The 20,779-nt window shown below is 38.4% G+C and overlaps 1 protein-coding gene across 2 annotated transcripts; it reads right to left on the bottom strand.

Annotated features, from left to right (window-relative positions):
* Nucleotides 1-1,366: 1,366 nt before the first annotated feature.
* On the bottom strand, nucleotides 1,367-8,658 carry LOC142526652 (telomere repeat-binding factor 1-like). Of its 2 annotated transcripts, XM_075631176.1 has the most exons (7): nucleotides 8,529-8,658; nucleotides 7,849-8,036; nucleotides 7,492-7,709; nucleotides 6,597-6,681; nucleotides 5,059-5,142; nucleotides 4,572-4,919; nucleotides 1,367-1,687 (listed from the first exon to the last, which is right to left on the bottom strand). In XM_075631176.1, exons 2-7 carry the CDS (start codon nucleotides 7,996-7,998, stop codon nucleotides 1,664-1,666), a joined length of 909 nt encoding a protein of 302 aa, XP_075487291.1. In that variant the 5' UTR covers nucleotides 7,999-8,036; nucleotides 8,529-8,658; the 3' UTR covers nucleotides 1,367-1,663. The 2 variants fall into 2 exon arrangements, with proteins under 2 accessions (XP_075487291.1, XP_075487290.1); XM_075631175.1 differs by lacking the exon at nucleotides 8,529-8,658 and having other exon boundaries at nucleotides 7,849-8,497.
* Between the last annotated feature and the right edge of the window lie 12,121 nt (nucleotides 8,659-20,779).

The raw sequence follows: 20,779 nt of genomic DNA, 5'->3' as shown, positions 1-20,779 counted from the left end.
AATGTAATGTCTGGTCGTGTGTGTGACATATAAATCAGTATCCCATCCAATATTTGATATATATTTTTATCCATATGGATACCGTCTTTCATTTCTCCTAGTTTTGTGTTGACTTCCAATGGAGTGTCTGTGGGTCGTTGAGACACCATAATTCATTTCTTAGACATTGCTACTTCTATTCCAACATCGTACTTCAACTATCCTATATATTTAATCTCGAGCTTAGTAAAATCCAATTCTTGCCCAATAGTCAACAAATCATTATAATAAGACGTCATGTCTCGATCTCCTTCTTGTTGTCGCTATATTCGAGTATTTAGATCATATAACTGAAAGTAGTTTTCCAAACCAGAGTATGTTTCTTGAACCGCCTCTCAAACATCACGAGCAGTAGGTAAAAACATAAAGAGTTTATCTATTGCAGGTTCCATGGAATTAATTAACCAAGCAGTAACCATAGAGTTTTCCGACCTCCATAGTTAGTATTTTGGATCTGTAGATTCCAGTGGTTTCACCTCGCCGTTCAAGTGTCCCAATTTGCCCTTACCATGGATCACCAATCGCACAGATTGAGCCCATTCAAGATACTTTTTCCTATTAATTTATGGATGGTTATTTGAAGGGAACTTTTATTGAGTGTGATGTGTGGTGGGGCCTAAGAACCGGCGGTTGGAAGGACAGTGATGTCGCCGCCGCTATATTCGGAAGAGATAGACCTAGTGCCGACCATGACCGCTTTAAAATTCATGACCGATCTTCAGTCTTTGGTACCATGCAGAAAATGTAGTAGGATATGTTAGTGAAGAGAAGTTACTTTTCTTAATTGTAAATTCATCCAAAAGAGTATGTTTAAATAGCCAAAGATAATAAAATAAAATCTCCGCATATCAGGAACAAAATAATCATTCTTAATCTGTCATATTTTATTCCATCAAATCTAATCTAAACTAAAATAAAAAAATACCTTATCATTGACAATAAGTTTGTGACAGGAACGTTGAACCAAGACTGATAGAAATAGAGTATATCAAAAATATGATAATCAAATCAACTTGTTCAAAATGAAGACGCTCCATCAATTAATTCATCCATTGTTCACACACATGAAAATATATACATAAAACATCGAATGAACATTAAATAAGAGAAATTTTGAACTAAAATATGAGTTCAATGAAGCATAGATGACTCCTAGTCAGTTATAACGACAATTATGACAAAATAAAGATTAAAAAAAAAAAGTCGTGTTAACGCAATTATGACAAAAACAAATGGCAAACAAAGAGAGAAATGTTTTTTTTTCTCCCCCCTGAGATCCTTGTAACATCTTTCGCATTTGTTCCAATAATAAATGAACAAAAAGCACTGAACAGCATCATGAAACATCTCTTCAAATTTCTTGATCTAGTTACATCAGCTTCAAGAATACAAGCAACAATGGCATCTACAGTTAACTAGCCAAGCTAAATCTGCAAATCGTGCCAACTACATTAGGTCATGATCGCCGTACAAATCTTAATCCCAAACCATCTAAGTCGACTATATAAATAAGCTGTTAGTCAGTCCATATTGTATGTACAATCTCAAAGAAAGTCTGTAGAAGAATACGAAGTTAGCATCAGTTCGACAAAAGTTCACTTCATAAGCATTGCGCCAATCTCCATCATGCCTGAATCATCTGTACATTCTGCAAAGAACAAATTCCATTTTACTCTCTTTTAAATTGAAACGAGCGTTCAACTAGGAAGCAAGCAGAGGATCTATTTTTTTCACAACAGGGCACAATTTTCAATTAGGTTGTAAGCTAAAAAGGGAAAGATGGTATCACCTAACTTTCTGTTATGGGCCCAAACCTACTGAGCCCAGTAAGTCCAAGATTATCAAGCCCATTACCTGAAGAGTTCGAGAAGATCCGGCCCAAGATTGTTAATGTATATGTTAGGAGAGGGAAGGGAACAAGTGAGAGGCAAGTATAAAAGGAGAGGGGAGGTTGGGTAGTGGGGTATTCAGTTATTATTCAGTGAGTGAGTCACTAACTATTTCTTAGTGTGAGAGAGTGATTGTAACAAGATTCTGTTATTCCCTTTTGCAATATATATTCTCTTTTTCTGTTAGTAATCGGAGGTGTTGCCGGAAACCATAACATTGGTCCGACCTGCCGGATCCGAGAGAGCGACGGAATACAATGGCCAGCACACGATCAGAAGCCAAGATAGAAAGCATGGAGAAGGCATTGATGGGAGTACAAGACAACATGTCACAAGTGCAAGGTAGGCTGGATAAGATCGATAAAGCGGTGGAGGGATTATTAAGTCTGAAGGAAATGATGGAACAGATGATCAAGGCACAAGGAGGAGCAATGGCAATGAGCAATGATGGTGGAGAACAACCAAGGGTAGGGAGTGAGATGCACGGGAAGGACGAGAGCGTTGCACGCCAGGTAAGAGAACAGGAAGAAGGCTCAGAGGAAGTGAGAATGGCATTGAAAAAAATTTAATTACCTGCATTTGAAGGAGAAGATCCTTTGGGATGGCTGGGGAAAATCAAGCAGTATTTCGAAGTCCACGAAACCCCACGGGATTGCAGGCTCAAATTAGCTTACATTTGTATGCATGGTACCACTGTGCATTGGTTCCGATGGATGAAAGTAAGAATTCCAAACATGGGTTGGGATAGATTTGCGGAAGAACTGATCAAACGCTTCAGTGGAATTGATGCCAACCCTTTTGAGCTAATGGCGTCACTGAATCAAGAGCAGCAGTCGGTGGATGCTTACATCGAGCGTTTCGAGATGTTGATTGCGCAGCTGGGAGAGGTTCAGGAGGATCAAGGCCACGGCTATTTCATGAGTGGGCTGAGGGAAGAGATAAGGCGGAGGATGATTGTGCACGCACCCCGAACAGTGGATCGTGCGATGATGTTGGCAAGGGGGCTGGAGAGGGAATTGTATGGGACTGCGGTGGATCGAGGAAAAAGTAAATTCGGATTGGGCTTGGGGTATGCGCAGAAACCGGTAACTAATGTGGGCTGGGCCAATCTGGCTCCAGCGCATGATAAGGACCGGAATAAAAATTACCCACAACCCAATAATAATATGCGAACACTGAGCCCAGGAGAGCAGAGAGCACGAAGCTCGCTTACGCTGCAATCTCATGGTGCTGGGCCTCGTGGTCAATCGGGAGGAGGGGCTGGAGGGACGATGAGAATACCAGATCAAAAAAGTCGTGATGCCAGAGTGGTATCTCATCAAGAATTCTTACACAGACGCGAGAAGGGACTGTGTTTCAAATGTGGAGAACCCTACCACCCGATGCACCGATGCGCCAACAAGAGCCTGAGAGTGACGATTCTAGCGGAGGAAGAAGGAGAAGATGGCGAGTGGGAGCAAGTCGAGTTAGAGGAAAAAAACGAGGAGGCGAGGAGGGAAGTAGAAGAGGTGGGAGAAGCTCACGTGGAATACAACACCCTTGAATTACCATTGTACTGTGTCAATGGCATTAATCACCCACAAACATTGAAGATGAGGGCGAGGGTGGCTGGAAGGGAGGTAGTAGCAATGGTGGACAGTGGCGAGAGTCACAATTTCATCTCAAAAAAATTAATAAGCGAATTGGGTCTAGCAGTTGACAAAAACGTGTTTTTTGGGGTGTGTCTTGGGGACGGGGATGAACTCTTGAGACAGCTCAAATATAACTTGGAGCGGGCTCAACAACGAATGACCAAATACGCCAACAAAAAGCGTAGGGAGGTTCATTTCCAAGAAGGCGATGTGGTGTATCTGAAGTTACGACCACACCGCCAAAATTCGGTTTCTACAAGGGTGTTCCAGAAACTAGCAGCAAGGTATTATGGGCCTTATCAGGTGTTGAAGAAAGTGGGGCAAGTGGCTTATCGTTTGAAGCTGCCCGAAGGATCCAAGATACATCCAGTTTTTCACGTATCGTGTCTAAAAAAAGCAGTGGGTCGGAATCCTGATGAAATTAAATTGCCTAGTGAAGTGGATACTGATTTGTTTCTCACTTTCGAACCTGAAAGGGTTTTGGCCGAAAGAACTAAGCGAGTACAAGGGAAGATAGCCCGACAGTTGCTAGTACAGTGGAGAGGAAGAACGGTTGAGGAAGCCACATGGGAAGACAAGGAAAACTTCATAACACAGTTCCCTGGATTTCGCCTTGAGGACAAGGCGAATCTTGATGAGGCAAGGCATGTTATGGGCCCAAACCTACTGAGCCCAGTAAGTCCAAGATTATGAAGCCCATTACCTGAAGAGTCCGAGAAGATCCGGCCCAAGATTGTTAATGTATATGTTAGGAGCTGGAAGGGAACAAGTGAGAGGCAAGTATAAAAGGAGAGGGGAGGTTGGGTAGTGGGGTATTCAGTTATTATTCAGTGAGTAAGTCACTAACTATTTGTTAGTGTGAGAGAGAGTGATTGTAACAAGATTCTGTTATTCCCTTTTGCAATATATATTCTCTTTCTCTGTTAGTAATCGGAGGTGTTGCCGGAAACCATAACACTTTCCCGGTGTTTTATAATAGGAAACAGGGCAGCAGAAAGATCATATATCATACCATTCCAGACGTGCTTCTTTCTTTAAGCGTCTTCACTGCAGCCTCCGCAAAAGCCTGCGCTGCTTCAGCATCAGCTTCTGCTGCATCAGCTTCTACTGCTGCTGCTTCAGCTTCAGCCATTGCAGCTTCTGCTTCAGCAACTGCTCGAGCTGCGGCTGCAGAAGCTTCTTGTGGAGTCATATTACTCATATCGACTAACTCTAAATCAATCTGAGATTTAGAGAAATTAATAATATCATCACGATCAATTTTCGAAGAATTTTTCTGTCTTCCTTCCAGAGCAGGTGCGGCAGGATTTCTTCTTTCAGATAAAGTGGAAATTGCAGCAATCCTATACTTGCGCTTCATCTACATGAGACAACGGCCTCCAAATTTAAGCCATCAAAATGAAATTCTCAAGGATGCCAATAAAACTAGCAAATAAATTCTCGATCTTAAGCAACTATCAGATCATGCCAGGGTAAAAAGTCAAGAGTTGGGCTGACACCTTAATAAGTTTTCCAGTTGCAGCCAAATGCTTCAACTTTGCTGACAATATCCTCTTAAAGTTTGGAGGAGCCCAGTATTGATCCTGTATTGCACTGTAAGATTAGAATATTGCTAAATTGTAACTGTGTCACCAAGTAACAGGATAAAAAGTCAGCATATGTATAACTAATACAAAAAGAATTGGTTTCCAAGTTCGTAACATTCCGCAAGTACCAAGAACGTAACGGAATGCACGGCCCAAATTATTGAGAGTAAATGGTTCCACTTTTGACAGAAGAGATGCTTTAAGTCAGATAACAGGATTGTGAAATTAAATAGAATTGGTTGCAAGATTTTAGGTGATTCTAGTAAATCTGTATAATCGTTTTCTTCGAAATATCTTGGTATAGTTCCCCTCTCCTTTATCGTCTTTTTCTTTTCTAATAAACAGGTATGAGTCTTACACACCGCGCCTTAATTTACAAACAAGAAAAGAAAAAGAAGAATGTAATGAAACACAATAATTAAACAGTAATTACTAGCACAAAATTATGCAACAGTTGGAAATCTCAATAAACTTTGGAATATAAAGATCTAATAATCTTGCTCAGTTTTTGGATAAATGCTAGAGAATACTGCAGGAGAGACCTGCATATGCAGATTATTGATTTATTCATACAGGCGTGCCCCTTAAATCTCATTCACAATGAAATACCAAAGTTTACAAGGCAGGTCACCTTTACTCAACTATAGATTATTACAGAGATCACCCTAATTCAACAAGCTGATAAATCCCAACTCAGTGGAGGAATGCACTGTGAATAGCAAGTCACCAGCTCAATCAAAAAGGACTCCCTTTCAAAACCATGAAGTTCGCTATGGTTTAAAAAGAAATGAAAGATTGTATAGATTGGTTTCTGATCAAAGAGGTGATTGTTCTCAGCAAGCATTTATTATTTTAAACTCGGAATTTCAAGAAATTCACAACTTCTCTCAGCAAAATATCAACAAATGAGATAAAATATGACAGCTTGCATCCTTTTTCCATTCTCATGTTATACCCATTCCCATTCACAAACACGTGCAACTCTGATGAAACCTTCAAAAGGTAATCGTTGTGCAATGACGAGAATGTGAATAAAAGAAGATAAGCCTATTCTGAATTTCTCCATGGCAACTGCACAAAGTTTTTGTGCACAAAATTATTAATGAACTAACTAATATTTTCAAATTATACTTGATAGCTTCAACAAACAAAAAGAAGTTGCTCTGTACATAATTTTATTATTTCTTATGATAGTTCGGGTTCCCTCTTGCATAATTAAAACTGTGTTTACAAAAGATATCGTTTCCAAAAGAAAACATGGTTTATCGAGTAATGTCTGCAATGTAAATTAAATTATTGTCACAGTAGTAGTAGTTTCATTGTAGTATAAGTTATAATAGTGTAACTGATCATATACAAAAAATAAAGCACTGTTCATAGTTTATAAATCATTTAGAGTACATGAACAAAAAATTATCCAGTTCATGTATGGACTCGAATAGAAATGCCACCTCTATGTATGATGCTATGGTTGTCTTGTTCGAACCACCAGGCTCCCTCAGGTTATTTATTGCCTCCATAATGAGATTGTCCAGTCTTGAATAAAGTAAATGCAAACATCCTATGTTAGTGATCACCAGCAGTCCAAACAATACAAGCATGGCAACCATCAAACAACCACACAGTATCTTTGTTGGATATTAAACACAAAAATAGAAGTAAAGTATCAAAATGTGATTATGCTCTTTGAAAAATTTAAAACCCATGCACATCAAAATCAACTCAACCATTTATGAGGTAAGGATCTTGTGCTTCGCTCTCGCAGTAAGGGAAAAATCACCAAAAAATATAGCTTGCAAGGTGTGACGGACTTTAATATCGATACCGGTCCGATTATATTGAGCCCATACCAAGACTGGCTAGGGGAGCAATTTCATTGCTTGTACAGAGATTCATCTCTAGGAAATACTTCATTTTATTTCAATCAATACAACAAATATTATATATCACAGCGTTATCAATTGTGTTTGATCGATCATTATTCCTGCTATATTTCATCCGTGTGGCTTAGAATCAGCATCTCCTAACACAAGGGTATCAGGCAGCTCATTCGAAGCTAACAAACATGATAACTCACGTCTCACAAGCTCAACTTGAAGAGGTAAAGATTCCCATTCCTAATCATTTCTATCCCTAAAAAGTTGGGCATTCAACAGGAAACAAAATTCATTTTGTGTGTTTTTGTGTGTTGAAGGAGGTGCCAATGAGGCAGTACAAAGCACCACAAAAATTGAATTTAGGAAACCTGAAAATTATGGGCCTTCTAATAAATGTTTATATGAAAATGAATGATGTCTTGTAGCTTTCAGGTTAGATGAGTTTACAGATTTCCACAATATGTCTAACCTCATGACACATCTCTTTGGACCATCGTTTGGTGAAGAACCACCTGATGTAGCAAGAGGCCGTGAACTGGGTAATTCCTCATCGCTCTGACTTAAGCTTGAAAGAGCCGCAGCGTTCTCTCCATGCTTATGGGCAGGGTGCGTCCTTTTCAGTGCTAGCCTGGTCTTTTCACGAGACCCCCATCCATTTGTTATAACACTCAGGTTCCGCCACTTGTCCTAATCAAATCGGACCAACAAAGTCGGGTAAAAACACAAGCAATTGTATTACTAGAACCCAAAATCCAAGTGACATGATTGATGATTCTGATAACAATGGTACTAGAATACAAATTCTGTACTAGAATACCAATTCTACCTTGAGATCAACATTAGATCGCAGATACAAAACTCCACTAAATTGCGGGTCTTTAAGAATTGTACGCCATTTGCCAGGCCCATGCTTAAGGACTCCAGCTTTAAGAGTAGCTTCTTCTTCTGGAGTCCACTTCTGTTTAGGTGCTCCCATTGACAATCAAGAACAAATAGACTCAAGCCCGAGATCAACTGCGTAAAAAAAGTAAACATCAGCTAAGAAATAGAGTTTACGACCTTTCAATCAATTCATTACTCGAACAGCATAACATTGATACAGTATCCTGAAATGACAATGCTGGAAGTAAAAAGACAAAAGATCGTGGGAGCTGATCTATCCTAGCTTTTGAAAAATAAAAATTAGATACCGGCAATATATTTAAACCAAGCGAACAATATATCCCTTCAAATTTCTATAACCAAAAAAAACAGAGCTGCAGAATGAAACTAGTTTATAGTTCTCCAAGCCGAAATGCCTATTAAAATACCAACCTTGGGGGCAAATTAAAGTATATGAATCAAAACCCAGTTAATGTCAGATGGAAAAATGAAAATTAGGATTGATTAACAGCAGCTACCGAACCTTAACCCTAATTTCTTGAACCCAATTAAAAATATATAAAATTGAGATTAATGCGCCACTAGAAACGGGACAGCAATTGTAGAGGGAGAATTGTCTGTTACGCAGAGATTGGAGTTTTAATTTGACCATCCAATTCCAATTGTTGCGTCAGAAATCCAAACACCAAACGGTTCCCAATTTTCTTTGCCCCTAGGTTATCTGCTCATTGAGTTATTTGCCACGAGTCCAAGATCGTCTAAATAAATAGATTGACGGGCATATTTATAAAAATAAAAATAAATAATTTTAATATAAAAAATAATATTTCTTATCTGTTAAAAAAATTATCATAAATTAATACAATAGACGATCTCATAAAAATTTATATACTCTTTCTTTTATCTACCATGTGGATTGATTAGGCTGTGCCGATGTCGATCCGATTTATCGCATTCGTCAATACAACTCATACGTACATTTTATTAATTTATTATTATTATTATTATTGGGGTAATTACATGTATACGTTCTAAGATCTGCAATAATTATAAAAATTTCCATCTAATTTTGAAAATTATATATTTCTAATGTGATATTTGCATCTGTCTTGTATTTATATTTATGCTCGTTAACTTAAAAATTAAGTAGACTTTATTTGATCCCTTATATAAGAGGGGATATACATATACTTATTAAATTTAGCTATAACAAATGTAGGATAGATACAATCCTTATAACTGAGTTTTTTGTAATTATTATAAATCAACTCATTTATTTATATTATTGGTGGCGAACTATAACTTAACATAGTGATATCCCATGAATGAGCCCATTAAAATTGGGCTCACACCAGATTTCGATCCCCTGGCTCATCACGAACCAAGGTAGAAGGCTTATGACAGGCCCATGTATCCTCCTGTAAATACCAGGTTTGAGTGTCTAATTCATGCATTCACTATATTGATTTGTAGCAGCACCCTTAGCTACTCTATCACCATATTCGCAGTATCTGACTTGAGCGTCAGAGGGGTTACGTCAGGACATTCTACCGACCCCCTTCTAACGATCTTCTTCGTGATTTCAGACCTAGAGTAAATTCAAGGTGAAACGTCTACTCGTTTTAAAATGCGGAACTATTTTTTTTTTTTTTTTTTTGAGCTCTCATTTTAAAAATTAACATTTAAAATGATCATATTTATTTATCAATGAAAATATCACAGTAAAAAATAACCAACATCGACGTAAACGTAAATGAGTAAAAATCATGAAAATACTCTACGTAAATAAAATGTTTAACTCCTCTCCAAAAATCATCACTCAAAATGCGGAAAAACGCGCGGTCCTCGGGTTATGTCACCTCACCAAGACTGCCTACTCAGAGTTCAGCACCTCCTGTCTCCTGCTCAAAATGCTCACCTGCATCACACACGCCTAGTGAGTCTAAAGACTCAACACACCTGTACCAGTAATAACAAGTACATATACGTAGCACACATTAGTGAAAAATAGCATAATCAACATACATTTCATGAGCTTAAAAACATGAACATAAGCGTGTCGTGTAAAATGCTAACGTGTCAAAACATGTCTCATCATGTTATCACATCGTATGCGTAACTGTGACATGTCAAAACATGGTAATAGCATGTATCATCGTATCAGCATATACGTGTTAAAATCTTAATTTGAATTCCGTTCATTAGATGTGACTTTCGTATCATCATGTCATCATGTCAGTCGATGGATCCATCTACGTGTAACCGCGGTACCCGGCGGTCGGGGACATCAGCGACACTCTCACCCGTCAACTGAGCCCGAGCCTATCATGTCATCATATCATGTCAATGGAAATACGATCGTCGGGCTCCCTCTGGGGCTTTCTCCCGTAAACGGGCTCCCTCTGGGGCCTTTTCCCTCACGATATCTCCAATCATATCATCGTGTCATCATGTCAGTCACAACTAAATCACTTCCTTCAAAATGTGTCATTATATTCATCACTTAATAAAATTATGCATATGCATAATTTTTCCTTTAAACCAAGCATGCATCATAATTATCACAATAGCATAAAAATCGTAAACATGATGCATAATCATTTAAAATATTATAATTTGTGCTCAGGGTGCTGCCAAGACCAAAATCTCACTCTGGGTGCAAAATGACCATTTTGCCCCTGGAAACCCAAAAATTAACGTTTCAACCCTGGACCTCTAAAATTTACCCGAAGCTTACCAAACTCCTTAAAATGTCCCAAAACATTTTCAAAAGCATTCCTAGACATAAATTCGAGCTCATTTTATAACTTAACCAATTCGTTTTGAAACTTGGACTGGTGTCCCCATTTTAACCCGAATCGAACCAAAACTTTCCCTAACTTTTTTTCCTCACCTAATACAATCATTTACAGCCTTAAAACCATCCAAGCCAACCCCCTAAACCTTAGAACAGTAGGCCACCAGCTGTTGGAGTTGCGACACTTTCCAATCCAACCCATCCTAGCGCACCACTTTACATATTTGAGATCCTAGCCTTCTACTGATGGGACCAGCTGCGATCCACCCTTCCCTAGACCCCCTAGGTCTCCTCTGAACCTGCTGAACCCACCCACACAGCCCCTTCCCGCTGCTATCTTCTAAGAGCCGAGAAACATCCCAAAAAAATTCCTACACGCGGCCTACCCGACTCAACCTTGCTCGATCAACTTTTCCACCGACTCCAGCATGGTTCGAGTCATCCCAGACCACGACTCAGACCCACCAGGGTCTGGTCCAGGGCTGGGGATGACCCTCGCACAACCGGGGCAACAGAATTTCCGATCGAGCCCCCACACAAGCCTCAACTCCAATCGGCCCTCAACAATCTCAACGACCCCGATCGAACTTCGACTCCAGCATCTAATCTCATCAACCTCGACCTTAACAGCTCTCTGTCAAACTATTACACAGCCCCTTACACCACAAACCAGAAAAATCATGAGTGAACAACAAAATAATGCAAGAAATACATTGTATCACCAAAATCTTTTATGCACAAGGGGGGATCGAAAGTTTTCTTGGATGTACACATTCAACAGCATATAAAACGTGTGTGATGAGTAAAGAAGAAATACAACGCGTGCCTTGATGAATTCTACGCAAGAACGACGAAGAAATGAGCAACGGGAAGAATAATTTATTTGCAAAGACAAGCCAAGGCCGATGCTATTCAGCTATTGGGGTGCTGAAACCGAGAGGAAAACCTGCTGAGGGGAGGGTGTCGGCTGAAGGAGGGAATATGCTTAGGTTAAGTGAGGTTAAGGTGTTAATTAAATAATAATTTAATATATAATGGGCCTTAAATTGTCAATTAGGAGTTTAAAAAGATATTTAAGCCCAATAAGCTTAAAGTAGGTCCATTAAATTCAAACACACTCCCGAAAAATATTTCTTGTTGGAAAGTTTTTGAAAATAATAGCCGAGCCCTCAAAAAGTCTCCGATTCGACAAAATTTACGTACCGTTAAAAATAAAATCTTGTAGATAAAAATACCCAATAAATCCCATTTTTGAAAAATACACTTAAAAACATCTTAAAATAATTAATAAAAATTAATCATGTAGTAAAATAATTTTTTCTGATAATTTATCGGTCTTCGTTCCTCGTTCGAGCGCGAAAAGCAACTTAAAAATCTATATTGCATAAACCTTTAAAATTTCATGAAATAAATTCTACCATGCAATAATTATGCATAAAATGCATGAAAATAATTAAATACAATTTAATGAAATAAACATGCATTTAATGCTTTAAAACAATTTAATAAAATACCAAAGAAATTTAATAACTCGCATGCATGTGGTTCACGTGGACCTTCAAATTTTTGGGACGTTACAATCTACCCCCCTTAAATTGAATTTCGTCTCCCGAAATTTGCTTACCCTCGAAAAACAAAAAGTTACTCTCAATTCTAGAATCTCAATAGTCCACGCTTCCGCTGCGCTACTCTTGATAAAATAAGTGATAAGTTGTCCTTACGTCTCCTCAATCCTAATTGAATTTGCCTACCAAAATCCTCGTCTGTGAATCCTAACTTAAAACGACTTATGGTGACTTAGTTCTATTTTTCTATGTCCTCAAATTTCTGACTATCTCGCAATTCCCCATGCTATAAATGGATATCCAAACTTAACGTACTTTACTTTTCTTATACAATACCCATCATCAACCTATTACATTATCATTTATGCAGTTCGACTTAAGTAACCTTAGCACCAAAATTTACTAATTGACTTATATCATCGGTGATACACTTAAAAGTTAAACCTTATCTCAGCTCCATAACAAAATCAGCCTAAGATCCTTTAATCGAATCTTTATCTTACGGCACCAAACTTACGTAACTTAACTATTTACAAGTATGCCCCCAAATATAAAATTGTTGCAATTCTTAAATTCGAGTAACGTTAATCCATAAAACCCAAGATAGGCAATATCGATCTTCTACTTTAATAATAAAACCATTCTAGTATCAATTACATTCTTAAACTATTTTCTTCTCAATTACAATATAGTTGAGGCCTAAGACATTTGAACTTTCCCCATTGGAACGAATGTCGCATACTTACGTATCCTCAATGCTTAAATAATTCTAGCGTAAAAAAAAACTTACTAACTTATCTCATGTTAAAGTTGGACTAACTCTAACAAACCAATTTTTACTTATAACCCTTAGAATTCTAGAATTCTCATATCAAGATTTAGATTTCTTACTTGATAAAAGTCTTAATATTCATTCATTGATTACTTAGGTTGAACACAACTAATTCCCTTTTGTTTTTATTTCACCCAAAATTTCCGTATGAACAAATATCCTATAAATTTGAAATTCAACTTACCTAATCCAAATAGCTTTGGTTAAATAATTCCAGTACACATATCCTCTTATCTCCAAGTTTTTTAATGACTTTCAAAATTTCTCAAGACAATGTGTCTACCTCATCTCTCACATGCGTCTATCAAATATCTTAACCATCAATCACACCCAACTTTCTAGAAAAATTAAATTCCAACAAAGATATAATTTTAATTCTTAAGATCACGATTAAAAATTATGATACATCAAACTCAAGTTCCCAAAATTTTGTTAGCTTCATGTCTACTCTTATAACTTAATTAACTGATCAAATTCACCTTAAATTGTCATCACTTTAAATTCTTAATTTGCTACAACATTATTTCACTAACACTTAAATTTTCAATCCCAAGATTGATTCATCACACAATGTCCTTGATTACCATTTCTTATAACATTATAACCAAGATATCTCATGTTCCAAATATCCCTTCAGATCTAAATCATCAAAAATTCCAGTCAATTAAACCATTCACTTCTCACTTACTACTAAACAAATCCCCCAAATTTCTTAAAAATAACAAAATTAGTTCTTACTTTCCTCGAATATTATCCGATTTGTCCTTAATCTCAAGAATTCAACAATTACCTATAAGTTATTGGTATTCATAATCCCACTTTATAGGTTTCTCGTACATAAATTTAAGAAACTTCAAATTTATTAAACTCAAAATCAATTCTTATAACCTCGAAAAATTATTGATTTAACCCAATTGTTCCTCAAAGTTCGAATTAAATCCTCAAAAATTTTGGAATTTGCAATTTGGCACTTAAAGTTCTCAAAAATTACATTTTTGGCCCTACAACTCTTCGAAATTTGCATTTTTTTTTCCACATAAAATTTTCGACTTAGCATCCTTAAATCTTAAAATTCTCGAAACTCAAAATTTAATCCCAAAATTTGAGAAATTCGAAAATAGTCCCTTGGAATTTTTTTTTTTTGCACTTAGCTCCTCAAAATATTGGTTATTACAATTAGGTCCTTAAAATTCTCAATTCATGCAATTTAATCCTTAAATCCCAAGTTATACATTTTTATACTTCTAAAGATTTTCGTATTCTTCGAATCATTAATCCTTACATGGAATCCTCAAAAATTAACTCGACTAGCAACCACGAACCATCAGTAATTTCTTAGAAAATCTACAAGTCCCAAAATCATTCATAATCTTCCAGTTTAACTTATTACCCACGAGTAGAACATCAGTACTACTACCTGAAAATAATATAATCAATTCGTTTCCGACCTCTCCTAATGCCCAATAGCCAAATTCTTATTCATGTCAAATTCCACCACAAAGCCAGCATGCATGAAAATCATATAATTTCTCATTTAATGTCGTAACATGTATAAAAATTTTAAAGCACGTAATCTAAAAACATAACATGTCTCGTAAAACGTATATCATGTAAACATGCAGGTGATAGCATTAAAACATTTAAAACATGTAAAATCATACAACTTACAGACTTGAGGCTTCAAGACTGAGCGGCAGAATGCTGGCAGTGACACAACCCTATACAGGACCCTTGCTCTGATACCAACTGAAACGTCTACTCGTTTTAAAACGCGGAACTATTTTTTTTTTTTTGAGCTCTCATTTTAAAAATTAACATTTAAAATGATCATATTTATTTATCAATGAAAATATCACAGTAAAAAATAACCAACATCGACGTAAACGTAAATGAGTAAAAATCATGAAAATCCTCTACGTAAATAAAATGTTTAACTCCTCTCCAAAAATCATCACTCAAAATGCGGAAAAACGCGCGGTCCTCGGGTTATGTCACCTCACCAAGACTGCCTACTCAGAGTTCAGCACCTCCTGTCTCCTGCTCAAAATGCTCACCTGCATCACACACGCCTAGTGAGACTAAAGACTCAACACATCTGTACCAGTAATAACAAGTACATATACGTAGCACACAACAGTGAAAAATAGCATAATCAACATACATTTCATGAGCTTAAAAACATGAACATAAGCGTGTCAAAACATGTCTCATCATGTTATCATATCGTATGCGTAACTGTGACATGTCAAAACATGGTAATAGCATGTATCATCGTATCAGCATATACGTGTTAAAATCTTAATTTGAATTCCGTTCATTATATGTGACTTTCGTATCATCATGTCATCATGTCAGTCGATGGATCCATCTACGTGTAACCGCGATACCCGACGGCGGGGGACATCAGCGACACTCTCACCCATCAACTGAGCCCGAGCCTATCATGTCATCATATCATGTCAATGGAAATACGATCGTCGGGCTCCCTCTGGGGCCTTCTCCCGTAAACGGGCTCCTTCTGGGGCCTTTTCCCTCACGATATCTCCCATCATATCATCGTGTCATCATGTCAGTCACAACTAAATCACTTCCTTCAAAATGTGTCATTATATTCATCACTTAATAAAATCATGCATATACATAATTTTTCCTTTAAACCAAGCATGCATCATAATTATCATAATAGCATAAAAATCGTAAACATGATGCATAATCATTTAAAATATTATAATTTGTGCTCAGGGTGCTGCCAAGACCAAAATCTCACTCTGGGTGCAAAATGATCATTTTGCCCTCTGGAAACCCAAAAATTAACGTTTCAACCCTGGACCTCTAAAATTTACCCGAAGCTTACCAAACATCTTTAAAATGTCCCAAAACATTTTCAAAAGCATTCCTAGACATAAATTCGAGCTCATTTTATAACTTAACCAATTCGTTTTGAAACTTGGACTGATGTCCCCATTTTAACCCGAATCGAACCAAAACTTTCCCTAACTTTTTTTCCACACCTACAATCATTTACAGCCTTAAACCATCCAAGCCAACCCCCTAAACCTTAGAACAGTAGGCCACCAGCTGTTGGAGTTGCGACACTTTCCAATCCAACCCATCCTAGCGCACCACTTTACATATTTGAGATCCTAGCCTTCTACTGATGGGACCAGCTGCGATCCACCCTTCCCTAGACCCCCTAGGTCTCCTCTGAACCTGCTGAACCCACCCACACAGCCCCTTCCCGCTGCTATCTTCTAAGAGCCGAGAAACATCCCAAAAAAATTCCTACACGCGGCCTACCCGACTCAACCTTGCTCGATCAACTTTTCCACCGACTCCAGCATGGTTCGAGTCATCCCAGACCACGACTCAGACCCACCAGGGTCTGGTCCAGGGCTGGGGATGACCCTCGCACAACCGGGGCAACAGAATTTCCGATCGAGCCCCCACACAAGCCTCAACTCCAATCGGCCCTCAACAATCTCAACGACCCCGATCGAACTTCGACTCCAGCATCTAAATCTCATCAACCTCGACCTTAACAGCTCTCTGTCAACCTATTACAGCAGCCCCTTACACCACAAACCAGAAAAATCATGAGTGAACAACAAAATAATGCAAGAAATACATTGTATCACCAAAATCTTTTATGCACAAGGGGGGATCGAAAGTTTTCTTGGATGTACACATTCAACAGCATATAAAACGTGTGTGATGAGTAAAGAAGAAATACAACGCGTGCCTTGATGAATTCTACGCAAGAACGACGAAGAAATGAGCAACGGGAAAGCGTCGAAATAATTTATTTGCAAAGACAAGCCAAGGCCGATGCTATTCAGCTATTGGGGTGCTGAAACCGAGAGGAAAACCTGCTGAGGGGAGGGTGTCGGCTGAAGGAGGGAATATGCTTAGGTTAAGTGAGGTTAAGGTGTTAATTAAATAATAATTTAGTATATAATGGGCCTTAAATTGCCAATTAGGAGTTTAAAAAGATATTTAAGCTCAATAAGCTTAAAAGTAGGTCCATTAAATTCAAACACACTCCCGAAAAATATTTCTTGTTGGAAAGTTTTTGAAAATAATAGCCGAGCTCTCAAAAAGTCTCCAATTCGACAAAATTTACGTACCGTTAAAAATAAAATCTCGCGGATAAAAATACCCAATAAATCCCATTTTTGAAAAATACACTTAAAAACATCTTAAAATAATTAATAAAAATTAATCATGTAGTAAAATAATTTTTTCTGATAATTTCTCGGTCTTCGTTCCTCGTTCGAGCGCGAAAAGCAACTTAAAAATCTATATTGCATAAACCTTTAAAATTTCATGAAATAAATTCTACCATGCAATAATTATGCATAAAATGCATGAAAATAATTAAATACAATTTAATGAAATAAACATGCATTTAATGCTTTAAAACAATTTAATAAAATACCAAAGAAATTTAATAACTCGCATGCATGTGGTTCACGTGGACCTTCAAATTTTTGGGACGTTACACAAGGTCTGTATTCGGACTAGTATCATCTGCTGGAATCGAACCCTAAATTTTCAGTGAGTATCACATGGCGCCGTCTGTGAGAAGTTTGAGCTGAGACGTAGAGATGATAGGCTGGAGAGGAAGCAGAAGAACTAACCCAGTATCGTCATGTCCTCAGATGAGACCCAAGCAATCTAGTCCTGAAACGAGACAGGAACAACCTCATCCTGAGACGAGAGCCAAGCAACCTCGTCCCAATGAGAATGTGGGGAACTTGACCCTGGAAAATTTAATCCAATTTATTAAAAGGGCAGTATACGAGGCCATGAAGAGGAACCAAGAGTATTTGTTTGCCGAAGAACATGCCACTCGCTAGGAACGAGAGGAGAATGCCGAGGGCCATCATAGCAGCGTTAAAGAGACACGGCTCCTCCCAAGTGGAGAGAATCCAGAGATGGAGGAGTTGTAGAGGGAGATAAGAATGTTGAGTCTGCAATTGGGAAACAGAGCTTTAACGCCCAAGAAAGAGAGTCCTTTTTCTCCCGCCATTTTGGAGGAAGGGCTTCCCCCAAGGTTTCGACAGTCAATCATGGGAGATAATGATGGGCGTACTGACCTAGAAAAACACTTGGGAAGATTTGAAAATACGGCTTTGTTACATCAGTACTCAGATGGTGTTATGTGCATGGTGTTCCTGGGCACGTTGGTGATATCAGCCCAGCAGTGGTTTAATACGTTGCAACCCAATTCTATACGGTCTTTCGATGATCTTTCCACATATTTCTTGCACCGATTTGCTAGCATCAAGAGGCACCAGAAAAATTACCTGAGCATGTTCGCGATGAAATAGCAAAAAGCTGAAACATTGCGAGAATTTATCCAGCGTTTCAACGATGCAGCGCTGGAGATACCAGCAGCTACCCTTGACATCATGAAAGTGCCTTTACCCAAGGACTGAGAGAAGAGGAATTCTTCAAATCGCTAGTAAAGAAACCTCCGTTGAGCTATGATGATCTTTTAGCTCGAGCAGAAAAGTACATGAATATGGAGGATGCACAAGAGGATGGAGCAGCGACCTGTGGGAAGTAGGGTTGAGGGAGAAATGAGGAAGTAGGAAGAGAGGTACCGGTAAGAGAGAAGATTATAAAGCTAAAGGTAAAGGACAATTCTTATCCCACGTTACTTTGAATAAGAATCGAGATAAGGTGAATGAGGTGAGGGAGGCAGAAAGGAGGTGGGAAAAATTGCAGAAGGTTGAAAATGATGCTAGATTTCCTCTGCCTGATAAACGAGAGGGATCCTCATTTGAGATTCGGCCAAAGTATTGCCCGTCCCCTAGGCGAGGTCAGAGCCCTCCCTAGATAAATCATAGGGTAATAGAGCCGAGAAAAGAGTGGCGATGTCAAGATGCTCCTCGAGAGCCTACCGATCCAAGGAGAAGAATGAACGGGGACAACCCTCCTACGAATTCATATGGTCTAGGGAGGTGCTACCAATGGAGACTCTGGGCGAGTTCGGAGAGCACACAGAAGAAGGTTGGAGAACTTTGAGATATCCAGGGATGCGGACTTACCACAAGATCCCATCCTTGGTGGTGACGACTGTCATTGCCAATTATGACGTGGCAAGAATATTTATTGATAATGAAAGTTCCGTGAATATTTTGTTCAAGAGAACGTTGAATCAGATGAGAGAGGAAGGATTTGAGTTTGAGCCGGTCTCTACCCCTCTGTATGGGTTCGCGGGATAGGTCATTCACTCATTGGGTCAAATTGTTCTTCCCTTATCCATGAGGAGTGATCCTCGACGGGTAACAAAGATGATAACCTTCACGATTGGAGATACTCCATCATCGTATAATGGAATCTTTGGACGGCCAACCCTAAAGAATTTTAAAGCCGTAGCTTCCACCTATAATCAGAAGCTTAAGTTTCCTGTGGAGAAAAGGAGTTGGAGTCTTGTGCGGAGACCAAAAAGTCGCGCTTCGGTGTTATGAAGGGGTAGTAAAGGAAGATGGAAAAGGAGCACATGTAGAAGTCAACATGATTATGAAGGAAAGAAGCGGGTTACCCGTATTGAAGAAGGAGGTTCAGAAGATAGCGTACGAAGAACCTGAGATTGTAGAGTTGGGATCCGAAGAAAAAGACACTCAAGATAGCCCCTGACCTTGAGCTAATGGAAGAGAAAAGAGAGGCCGCGAGCATTCGCATGGAAGCTTCTAAAAATCATATAGCTCAGTCTTACAATCATAAAGTCATTCAGAGAAGCTTATAAGTGGGTGACTTGGTCCTGAGGGAGGTACAAGAGGAGCAGAGAGGAAATTTGGACCCAAAGTGTGAAGCCCTTTCAGAGTGATCGAGAAGCTTAATTCTGGAGCCTATTACTTGGAGAATGCACAGGAGAAGGATTTAAAGAGGCTCTGGAATGCTTACAACCTTATAAAATATTGCCCTTGACTTTATTCTTGATGTATTTCGTTTCTGAATTTGTCTACGTAATCAGTTGAAATTTAATAAAACCAAGCTCTTGTATTAAGTTCGTGGATGTTGTTGTATTATGAGGATGACATGAGCTAAAATTTTACCTACTTAGGCTATGCCTAGTCGAGGAGAAGAGGTGAGGAGATTGAAAATTAAATTTTACCTACTGGGACTGAGCCTAGTAGAGGAGAAGAGGTGGGGAGATTGATAATTAAATTTTACTATTTGGGCTATGCCTGGTAGAAGAGAAGAGTTGGGGATATTGAAAATTAAATTTTCCTACTTAGGCTATGCCTGGTAGATGAGAAGAATTGAGGAAATTGAAAATTAAATTTTACCTACTTAAGGCTAGCCTAGAAGAGGAGAAAATGTGAGGAGATTGAAAATTAAATTTTACCTAATGGGGCTGAGTCTAGTAGAAGAGAAGAGGTGAGGAGATGAAAATTAAATTTTCATACTTGGGCTATGTCTGGTAGAGGAGAAGAGTTTGGGAGATTGAAAATTAAATTTTCCTACTTGGGCTATGCCTAAAGAGGAGAAGAGCTTGGGAGATTGAAAATTAAATTTTACCTATTTAGGCTATGCCTCGTAGAGGAGAAGAGTTGAGGAGATTGAAAATTTATTATTTTCCTGTTAAGGCATCGCCTAGCAGATGAGTCAGAGGGTGAGGATGTGAAATTTTTATTTTTCTGCTAAGACATCATCTCGCAAAGGAGTCAGG

This window comes from Primulina tabacum, chromosome 15, assembly GCF_025594145.1.
Source record: "Primulina tabacum isolate GXHZ01 chromosome 15, ASM2559414v2, whole genome shotgun sequence".
Classification (NCBI taxonomy): domain Eukaryota; kingdom Viridiplantae; phylum Streptophyta; class Magnoliopsida; order Lamiales; family Gesneriaceae; genus Primulina; species Primulina tabacum.
Note: the sequence above shows the minus strand (reverse complement) of the source record. Positions and strands in the feature narration are given on the sequence as shown.

Excerpts from the sequence above, each read along its gene's own strand:
- LOC142526652 (XM_075631176.1), bottom strand. The coding sequence starts at position 7,998 with ATGGGAGCACCTAAACAGAAGTGGACTCCAGAAGAAGAAGCTACTCTT. Across the intron at positions 7,710-7,848 it reads GATCTAATGTTGATCTCAAG|GACAAGTGGCGGAACCTGAG; the intron begins GTAGAATTGGTA and ends CGATTTGATTAG. Across the intron at positions 1,688-4,571 it reads AAAGAAGCACGTCTGGAATG|AATGTACAGATGATTCAGGC; the intron begins GTATGATATATG and ends TGTTCTTTGCAG.